Source organism: Bombus affinis, chromosome 10, assembly GCF_024516045.1.
Source record: "Bombus affinis isolate iyBomAffi1 chromosome 10, iyBomAffi1.2, whole genome shotgun sequence".
Lineage (NCBI taxonomy): Eukaryota > Metazoa > Arthropoda > Insecta > Hymenoptera > Apidae > Bombus > Bombus affinis.
The window spans coordinates 8,551,866-8,562,483 of NC_066353.1; the positions used below are offsets into that span (position 1 = coordinate 8,551,866).

Sequence of the window (10,618 nt, forward strand, 5' to 3'; positions counted from 1 at the left end):
GGATTAATGATAATATTATTACTGATTAAATTCTTAAAAATAATTACTTTGCACAATTATGAAAATATTTATTTTAACAAAAAGTTAGTAAGATATATATCTACTACGAAATATGTAGTATGTTGAATATTACGGAACTCTTTTTATAAAGGTATAAATTTTTCTTAATTAATTATCTAAATTATCTAAAAAAAGTTTATGTTTACTATCACAATTTAGGCTAAAAATTAAATTTCATAGTGATGATTTGACATAGAATCTTTATTGACGTAATGTACATCATGTTAAATGTAGAAGATATGTTTCAATAATTTGGATATTTTGTAAACAAAACTTAATTCTTCACGAATTAATAGTGGAGTTTCAAGTATTTTGAAGTGACATTGTACGAATACAGATTAATATGTAAATAAGAATGCAATGTACGTAAATATAAATGTTTAAGTACATCACACAATATTTCTCGAATCACTTAGCTTATAATTAAACGTATAATCTTTTTTATCAACTTATAAATCCTGAAACGTTCCGGCCGTAAAAAGGTTTTATTCTATCGGTACTTATATGTATATACAATATCATTAAATTAAAGCATAAAAAATAAAAGTCTTGGGAAATTTATATCGATATATACTGATAACATATACTAAATAATGCGTTCTAGATAAACATCAAATATTATATGCATATATATTTTTTTCTGATATTTTTTGAGTAACATTGATACGCAGTCAGTGCATTATCCATTGGTAGTGATATACGTATGTTTGAAAATTTAGGTATAGTCAACATACAATTATCGATATTTAAGCAGTTTGACTATTTGTGATATATTATCTGCTGCTATGATTGCACTATGGTTTTAAACATTTAGTTAGCGCGAAAACTAAATCCATAGTTTTAAAGTGCTTTCTCGCGCTACAATAAACCGAAGGCATTCATCCAAGAAATATTTTAGAACTTATTTCTTTAAGAATCATTTTTTAATAATGAAAAATAAATTAAAAAATAGCGAATAAATAATTTTTCTACAACGAGTTATTATTTTAATTAAAACAAATTTTTAAAAAAGTAAATTTGCAATTAGATAATTCTATCTTGTATCTCATTGTAGTTTTGCATTTTATAATTTGTTTCTACGTATAAATGCCTTCGAATGCCGTAATACTTAGCGACAAGCAAAAACTAACATTGCAAATATAGTTCGCTAATGGACGATCCGCGTTTCATGCAGATTAATTAAATAAAAAAATACAAAATGAAATCTAAACACACATCGTACGCGATACACGAACATTGAAGTTATTACTCTACCGATTCGAGGTAACGTTATTAACTAGACAAGTACATCTTCAAGAATCTAACGTCTATTTAGAATGAGAGGAACATAAGAAGAGACTGTTTTGAGCCGAATAAATTATATCTCAGTCTATGCTCGACTTTAGTAGCGCCTAAATAACTTCATCATCCACAAATTCGAAACGAAACGAAACGAAACGAAACGAAAATTATAACTCTTTATTTGGCTGAATGAAAGCCTCAATTAATTAAATTTCTAGCAAAATGCAGAATGGAAGAAAGTGTGTGAAACATAGATACAAAATGATCTTTTAGAAGAATAATGATCGATGATTAAAGCAACCAAATAAAGAGTTAAAATAAGTAGCGTTTTGTTTATGGCTTTAAAATAACTTCTTCGCTCGCTAGGTTGTCCATTTTGCTAGAGATTTGTGGCAAAATGTTGTTTATGGCTGTTAGACTTTGTGGACCGTTACTGGGCGTATCAGGTGCGAATGCACTGTATTCTCGTCCTTGAGGCAAGATCTGTGCCACTAGTGGGTAATTCAGTTGAGTTCTGTTCGAGTGATGTCGCATTCTTGTTCTCGGGTACAATACTTTAACGCTGCAATTAGAATTTTAGTTCAAAATTACGAATGTACTATTATGCTACAATTTGGTTACGATACATTAACATCTTATTTAGGAATCTTTAATTTTGAACTTAAAAGAATTTATTGGGAAAGAAGATAAGTTTTTCAAATGTGGACTTGTGTGGGAGCAGATATTAAATACCAAAAGGTTTGATATATGCATAAAAATACCGATATATACATTTACTAAAATGTTATTTCTATGAAAATACATAGCGTTTAATTTTTGTCGAATTTTGTTATGAATTTTCTGGACAACGTAACGATCCTTAAGAGAAACCACTTGTCTTCTATGTACAAAATAGTATACTATTGGCAAACAGTATATTTCACAACTTACTATCACTTTATAGGTAAAATAACTTACCTAGGTGGCCTTGAACCTACATTCACACCATGTGCCCAATCTGAATATTGTTCCGCGTGCTTCTTTCTCCATCCACTTCGTCTTTTATTCTGCCTGTTTGATTTCTTCTGTTCTTTAGAGTATTTCTTGCTCTTCTTTCGAGGTTTCAATCTTTGGTTTTGCGGTGCGTATGGATCTATCGTTTTTTTACGTCTTCTAACTATAATTTAAACAAAGTATCTAATTATAGATATCCACTTAATCACTAAAAGGTTCAACAATCGTACGATTCTCGTATGTATAAATTTTGTTAGTTTTGAGACGAATGTTCATTGGGAATATTGTTCGATGGTCCTTTTACATCCTTTAATTTTAATAAAAATGTTTATCGTTATATATAGATAGAATGGTGCTTTAAGTGGTATTTGAGCTAGAAACGAGCGTCAAGAAAGTAGGATGTTACCTATACGTCCAGCTGGTACTTCGCACACGTAGTGTTTTCGTTCGACGCAACTTCGTGGGCTCCATTTATACCTTAACGTGGGATCGATCGTGATGCAGTGCCATGCATATTGTTGTTTAGAGTGGTTAGATTGAGGTAAACCAAAATTTTGGAACACCACTTTCTCCCCGGTCACTCCCCATTCCCAAGCCATTTGCTGCCAATTGTATATTCCACCGATCCATCTCTCTAATTTCGCTGGGACATAATATTTCAACCAGTTTAGATATTTAATCAATTTCATCCAAATTTAGATTATATATATTTTGTATTTTTGTATGATTGTAAATATAAGATTGTATAACGCGAGTGGTTTGAAAACTACTTATTAGGTAATATGTCTTTTTTATTTTTATTATTAAATATTCTATTGTAAGACGAATTTTACTTACTGAATTGATCGCTCGACAAGTATTTCCTTAGCATTCGATCTTTACCATTTCTATCGAGAATCGCTAGAGTAGCGTTTCTATCTTTGCAGTGAAAATAGGCTTCTCTCCAAGGTGCCGTACCTCCGCTTAAGTAATAGCAATATCTTTTCAATCGGAAGAATCCTATAGGGCACATGTACCGCCTTATGATTTCATTTTGTCGGCCGACTCTGAGCCTGTTCGTGGCTGCTGGATTGATACTGTTATTGTACGGCTGTGCCACTACTGCTGATATGCCTGTAAAACAATAAAGTCGTAAAGAATAATTAGCTAGCCTTCGTTATCTTATCTCATGTATCATATTCTCTTTAACACGGAAGAAAAAAGGAATCATTTTCAAACATTTAAATAATATTCTCGTAATTTTATCTTTTCTCGTATCATCTGTAGCTGAGAATTTCGCATATTCCGTAGAATCGCAATGGCATATTCTATCTCGAGAATATTTCTCGTTCAAGGAAATCCTTGGGGACGACACAACAGTTCAACAGTTTCGCCTACACACTGTTCACATAAATTTCTCTGCCGGTGCATCTTCTTTGCATGTGACGAGTATTAAACGAATGCCTTACATTTATGTACGTTTTATCCGTCGGTAAAAATTGATATCCACTGTTTTAATGTAGGTAGGAATGTGCGATAGCAAATTCATTACGTCATACGATTGCATGCTGTAATATGCAGCGGGACTAAGTAGTTCAGTGTTACGGTCGTTCTCTTCCCCGTGCAATAATTTCTTTCGTCTCTCGTGGCTCTGTCCTTTTATGGAAACAATTGCAGAAAATCGAATAAAACGTCAGATGCAGTTTAGTCGCTGATCCTTAATACCTATCTCTTGTCCTTGAGCGTAATTTAACGATTATGTAAACCGTACCTTTTTTTACGGATGAATAGATACAAATATACAGATGGAGTTATATACATTACATAGATGAAAATAATTTAGTGATCGTGACGTTCTAAAAGGAGATGACTGGTCATAAAATTGAGATTTATTACACGAAGAAGGTGATAATGATTGCTGTATAATAATGTCCTCGTTTATACAGATTAGAATATACCGATTAGGAAATTGTTCTAAAAATCCATTTTTCCAATTTTAATTTTAAGCTTGTTTTTAACTCTCTGTTCTCTCTTTCAATTATAAGACGAAGCATGTCGAAGGATGTCGATATATGTATGGTACGATAATTGCAAAAGATTATTTGTATTGCTGTTTGATAGCAAAAACGCGGAGAAGCTTATTTGTCGGTGGTTTAGATATAGCTAATTACCGTGTGAAATTAAATACGTGTGCTATAACGACTGCTACAGCTAAAAAGGTTAATAGTCTTTGGTATTTATTAATAGCTGTATGACAATCTATCTTAAGAGATATATATGACACTATAATTTACACCGATGATAGACGTAAGTCGATTACGACCGAATTCCGTAGGAAATGTGTTAATCTCACTGCGTTCTCTCTAACATTTTCGTCCGAATCGTATTTTTCAATCATTAGAAAATTTCTCGAATTTGAGAAAAATAAAAAAGACCTGTTATTTATATGCGTAATTTTTCGTTTCAATTTTTGCTTAAAGATTCATTTTACGTTAAACATGTTTATAACGATAACTTTTTATAGAAGGAAATAGCCATTATATGTACTTTAAAGATGCAAGTTTGAAAGTTTTCTTCTAAAGGTTCTTACGCCGTCCGTGCTCAAGTATCAAACATGAGTTAAACTTCCGTGTATTGCTAAGTATTCCTAACCTAGTTGGATGCGTTTGATGTTGTCCGGCCTGCAAAGTGTGAATGATATCATCCGAGAAAATTATGCGATGCATTGCTATTACGTCCATACATGGGAATTATTAGGGTAGAAATGCGAAGTGCCAATTACACTGTGCATCTTCCTCTTTGGTTTATTATCATGGAAGAACTCCGGGAGTACGTTAACACGACGAAATAGGTTACTAGTTGATCGAGTTGTTTTCATGAATTCAAACTGCAGCACTCTAATTAAATCATGCACCAGCTATTCTCGTAGAATTCTTTCGCGGTTTACGACCATTGAAAAAATTGTTCTATGGACAGTTGTATTCTTTTTGAAACTTATTCCTTTCACGTCTGACTGTAACGTAGCATTATATAGATGTTTCGTTTCCGCGAGTACCTATAATGATACTAGTTTGCATAAAAATTTGCGATCTACCGATCGTTTAGAATTTTTTAGAATTTTTTGGAATTGCAAGTAATAGGTAATATTACCCTTACACGTATCATATTTGCAATCACCTTCGATAATGTATCGCAATTTCTGTAACTTCTAATTCTGTAGGAATAACATATTCAACTATAAATTATCACTTTAGGGAACGTTTGTAGGAACACGAATTATACGGGGAAAAGTTTCCATCCGCTGAACACGTTTGGTTTGTTGAGCACATTTTGTTTGCTTGTTTCTCCGGCTGGAAACCATAAACGACAAACAGCCGCGGTAATGTTGGAGCTTTATCTTTTCACGTATTCATTCGCAATTGCGTCGGATGTAGCTTCACCGATATTTCTGTATACCCAGGACACGCATTGAATGTAAATCCGCCTTTCAGCAGATATTGCGAACAACTTTTCATTTTGTCCGAGTTGTATTATGACAAATTAATAGTCGATGTAATCGAAACGAACGTTTGCATCTTTTTAGTCATACGTTTCTGATTGATAGCAAATTTCCAGTTTTTAAGATTCCATTCCTCTACCGATTGGATATTTTTCATTTTTATACATAAATGTCGAAGAAGAAAGAGATTTGTTCAGGATTTCATTCGAGCGATGTCAAAGCAGTCTGAATGGAACTTGATTGAAATTTGGAAGTTTTATGAATGCGAATGAATCTTTCACCTATAAAATCCTTGCTAATTCGACATGTCTAATGCAACGATTACAAATATTTGAGAGGAACAGCTACCAAGGTTCATAATTTTGTCGAGTTATGTGATGACGTAACGGACTATAAAAGTGGCTCCTTTTGTTAAGATTTCCAATATTTTCGTTTCTTGTATCTGATTAATTATTCAAGGATAAGATCATCTGATTAGTTTGAACGGCGAATAAATTATTCGGCTAATTGTTCATATTTAATCTCTAAATCCGTGAGAGAGATCGTACATACGATAAAAACAATTCTCTGTTAATTGGAAAATCAAATTTAACTTTAATTACATGCTTGGTCGTTGCAAAACGTGACGAAAATTAAAACCAAAACGTGAGGAAAATAAAAAGATGGTTATACTTGATCCCTATACATGACTCGAAAAATTTACTAGGCTAACATTATCTTAAACGAGTATTATCGAAATTATACAACCACATGGCACATATATATGTCAGCTGTTTTATCTATTGTCAATATTCTCATATCAGCTGAGCCATGCGATGCAAACTTGCTTTAACCCAAATCGGTGACTGACTTTGAAAATGTGCTTGTACTTAAACGAGCGATAGATATTGAGACTATGTTTCTAGAAATTCGCCATTTGACAAGGTGTAATTAAATACTATACGCCGGACTTTGATATCATCGTGCTATGTCATGAACGTTGATAATTAATACGAACGTCTGTAGCTGTTATTCAGCTATAATTGCGACTGAACTTTTAAATCAGCACGTCTATAAGCTGTACCTTTATCTACGTAAGAATCATGTTCATCGATGCGTACGTCGTACTCATGGATAACACGTGTGTTCACAATTTTTACTTTCATTCACGGGTTACATCTAGCACAAGGCTAACTTTACATGTGCTCTGCGTAATTGTTTCATATTGCTTGTATATTTTAGCTACAGCGGCCGATTTGTTTCACTACGGCCGATCAACAAGTGTCTCATGTATGTATCTCTTTGGCGAGTCTTTAAAATAACAGGCGTTTAGATTAACTGGTGTAATTATAATTTAATAATCTAGTATCAAGCATATATATAATTTTTCTTTCATGACATACTTTAGCAAAAAGACTATTTTTATGAAACATAACCGGGGATTGTATTCGTCAGATGAAACGTATAATCATTATAACTTGCTAACACTGCATATAACTAACTTATGTAAGTATTTGTTTTGCATTAGGTTTTTTCCATTAAGCACGAAAATAAAAATGGTTTTGTTATATGCTGTTGGAAGATCACAGCGAATACTGATGTTATTAATGATAAAATTTATACTTATTTTATCACTGGTATTAATTCATTGATCTTGTACAGATATCTCCAATAATAATCGCGTTCGTGAATTTAATCCGTTCAAAGTTAATTTGACCCAAGGTAACTAGATCGAATAAAAGGTGGTGAAAAACCGATACTTACGTAATCCATTATTCTGCAGTTTTGGCAGTGAACACTTTCTTATGGTTATTCTAGTTTTGCGACACATTTGCGGTGTGATTTAATACCGTTGTGTGTGGTCTTCTGACTAAAGATTCGCGTACTCTCTAACAAAAATAGATGGCCGATCTATTCACTTCGGGCATCTAGGTATTCAATAGTATATGTGGCCTTATTTTTATTAGCCCTACATTACATTACATAACGATAAAGGACTTAATATTTTAGCTTCAACTATTCACCTTATTATTTACCTTACATCTTAAATACGAATATTACTATTTTCATTAAAGATTTAGAATATAAATATAGATTGCATATTGAAACTTATTTTTAATATTTATCAATATAATATGTCGATACAGTATCATTTAGAGAAGTTAAAGATTTTGTTTTGAAAAGGTATTTAATCAAAATTTAATTTCCTTAATTTTATACGTAGAAGTTAATTATTAATTATTATCATTATGTAGCTTAAAGCGAGAAAAAAGATCTAATCACGAACGTGCATATTTGTCTACCCTCTGGTATTAAATGGTGCATCGTGACATTGATTGTATCATCGCTTCTTCTTTATTATTTCGAGCTCTTCGGGTAATAGTAAGTAAGAAAGATAGAAATCTCGAGTAGCGTTATCGAGTCGCCTAGTTTCGCTTAAAGGCGTCATCAGTAATGAATTTTTTCGTACTTACAAGTGCGTAACCAATCGATATTTGCATTTGGTAGATACATCCTTTCGCATTTAATGACTTGCATATTGCATCAGTTGAAGCTTGCAAATCGTTTTATTATGCTCGTATAAATGTTCGACGTTGGCAACGTTTCTACGGATTTTTTTCCCCCTTTCTTTATACGAGTTCTAGGGAGAAAATAGTAGAAAATAGAAAAGAAGGAAATGTACCGTAAGGGAACGTTCCATGTTATAAATTTTTAATCTTCCGTGGTGAAAGAAAAATAGGATGGACCGAACCGGCACTCGTTTCTCACCACGCAGTGCAGTTGTTTCTATTCGTACGTGTCAACAAAATTCTTGAGGTGAATGATCTAAGTTATAAATAAATGGCCAGCTTCTACAATAGTGAATGGAGTTATTTACAATGTTTTCGTTATTCTCTATTTTCGAAATCTTTCTCAAGATACGCTTCTTCTTTCTTTCTCGATTCAATATATCGGTACTATATGAGCTTTTAATTTAATTTATAGTGGTATTTGAGCGTTATATGTTTTTATTGCTTCATTTTTTATTCTTATTCCATTAAACGAAGTTTTATTTTATTTTATTTGTTTCAATGCTAAAAGTGAATGTGGCGTTTTAATGTTTTCGATAGGTGTGTTAAACGAGTATCGACATATATAATTATCATGTTCGTTTTATCCAGCGATCTCTTTTATGTTTATACTAGCTCTATAAACACAGAGGAACTTTTCTTTGGTATTTCGCTTTACCTTGCAATTTGATAATTAACTCTATACCTTTCATGCTTTGTTCTCTAAAGATTTCCTCAAAGGATTCAGTCCCAGAAAGCTTTCACGACGACAACTCGTAAACGCACTCCGTAAATTTATTTCTAAGAGAGAAGCCCGCGTGTGTGCGTAAGTTTTTTGATAAAAGTTCACGCTTTTCACTCATAAGCAACATTGAGATAGACATTTCTACCGAAAAGAAATACAATTGAAACTAAACCGAACGTGTAAAAAATGTATTCCTTCCCTCGTCAATCTTTTTATCCATTTAGTCTCCTTTCACTTGATATTTCTCGAATAAATCACAGGCGTTGAATTAAAATCGGTCGATTCATTGGCGAAACTCATTACCTGCGGCACAAAGAACCAGAAGCAAACACCTCCGCATGGTTTCCACCTGCTCTGTCGTTGATTTATTCGCCGAATTCGTCGATGAACAAGCAAAACGGTGCAAACAGAATCGTCCTCATCCTCGTTCACAAGTTACACATTGATTCACTCATCAAGATCCACTTGATGTCTTTGTCAATTCGAACGAAATTTTCATAAAAATTCACGACCTAAACGATTCTCGATCACGATAATTTTAATCTTTTTTTTCTGTGTTGGCGCGTTCTCGATTTCTCTATGTCCGAGACACTGATCAGAAGCGGACGAGCACACGGGGAGAAGCTTTCACGGTGGAAGTTCGCGAGCGACTGAAGCCGCCGCTTCCATTCCGCTCGACGTCAAGGTACGAGGCGAGCTTTCGATACGAACTCGCGCTTCCTCCGTGTGCCGCATACTTTCTCGATCTCCTGGCATTTTTCAGGCTCCTCTCCTGGCTAGTTGTACGTTCGTTTCGTTTCGTTCGTCAAACGCATCGGGTCCTCTATCCCCATAGCAATGATATTCGACACCTAAGGAATTTCTCCTGTATTCGACTCTTTAAAAATCGAACCACGCGCTCCTCTCTCCCTTTGCCATTCCATTGAGATTTATCTATCCTCGAACGATTTGGGAATGAGATCTGTGGCTTGAATGCGAGTGTGATATTTTGGTCTAGTTACAGCAACGTTCATAACTATCTCAGTTCTTCGGTCTATTTCTATTCAGTGGTTTAATTAAAGCAGTGCCGCTTATCTTTTTAAGTAAACTGCTCTTAAAATCAGAAATCTACAAATCTATGAATATAATACTTAAATATAATGCTTAATATATATATTAGTAAATAAATATATATATATATATAACGTTTCGTTTAGATAAAAAATGATTTTTCGCTGTTGCTATTATAATTTTTCCAAGTACTTTGTCCCTCATAAAGTAAATATGTTTCGGTGTTTTTTGGGTGATAAATTGGGATTTGAAGGATTAAAAAACTTTAATGTTGGTTCCTTGTAATAAATCTAATACGTAAACTCATTCGGGTATACGTGTAATGAATCGTGCTTTAAAGTTTTAGTCGAAAAGAAACGAATACGAGGGATCGGGAATTATTTATGACTTTGCTAGACATTTTCCTGATCGTGTAAAAAGATTTAGCCGAGGAAGAAAAATTACTTGCATCGGAATATTTTGTTTCTGATCTTTTTCTTTTTT

General features: G+C 33.3%; 2 protein-coding genes across 3 annotated transcripts in view; one reads left to right on the forward strand and one right to left on the reverse strand.

The window, feature by feature from the left end:
- The window catches only part of LOC126921337 (HIV Tat-specific factor 1 homolog), a 58,350-nt gene that overhangs the window by 2,115 nt on the left and 45,617 nt on the right, over positions 1-10,618 (forward strand). The window lies entirely within an intron of this gene.
- On the reverse strand, positions 241-9,750 carry LOC126921339 (uncharacterized). Its single transcript, XM_050732839.1, has 5 exons — positions 9,389-9,750; positions 3,172-3,447; positions 2,741-2,977; positions 2,299-2,497; positions 241-1,903 (listed from the first exon to the last, which is right to left on the reverse strand). The coding sequence occupies exons 1-5, from the start codon at positions 9,423-9,425 to the stop codon at positions 1,675-1,677; spliced, it is 978 nt and encodes a 325-aa protein (XP_050588796.1). The 5' UTR covers positions 9,426-9,750; the 3' UTR covers positions 241-1,674.

What these genes read in the sequence shown, in the direction of transcription:
- LOC126921339 (XM_050732839.1), bottom strand. Translation starts at nt 9,425, where the DNA reads ATGCGGAGGTGTTTGCTTCTGGTTCTTTGTGCCGCAG. An exon ending in AGTACCAGCTGGACGTATAG is followed by an intron (nt 2,498 to 2,740) that starts GTAACATCCTAC and finishes TTTAAATTATAG; the next exon opens with TTAGAAGACGTAAAAAAACG. An exon ending in GTAGGTTCAAGGCCACCTAG is followed by an intron (nt 1,904 to 2,298) that starts GTAAGTTATTTT and finishes TTCTAATTGCAG; the next exon opens with CGTTAAAGTATTGTACCCGA.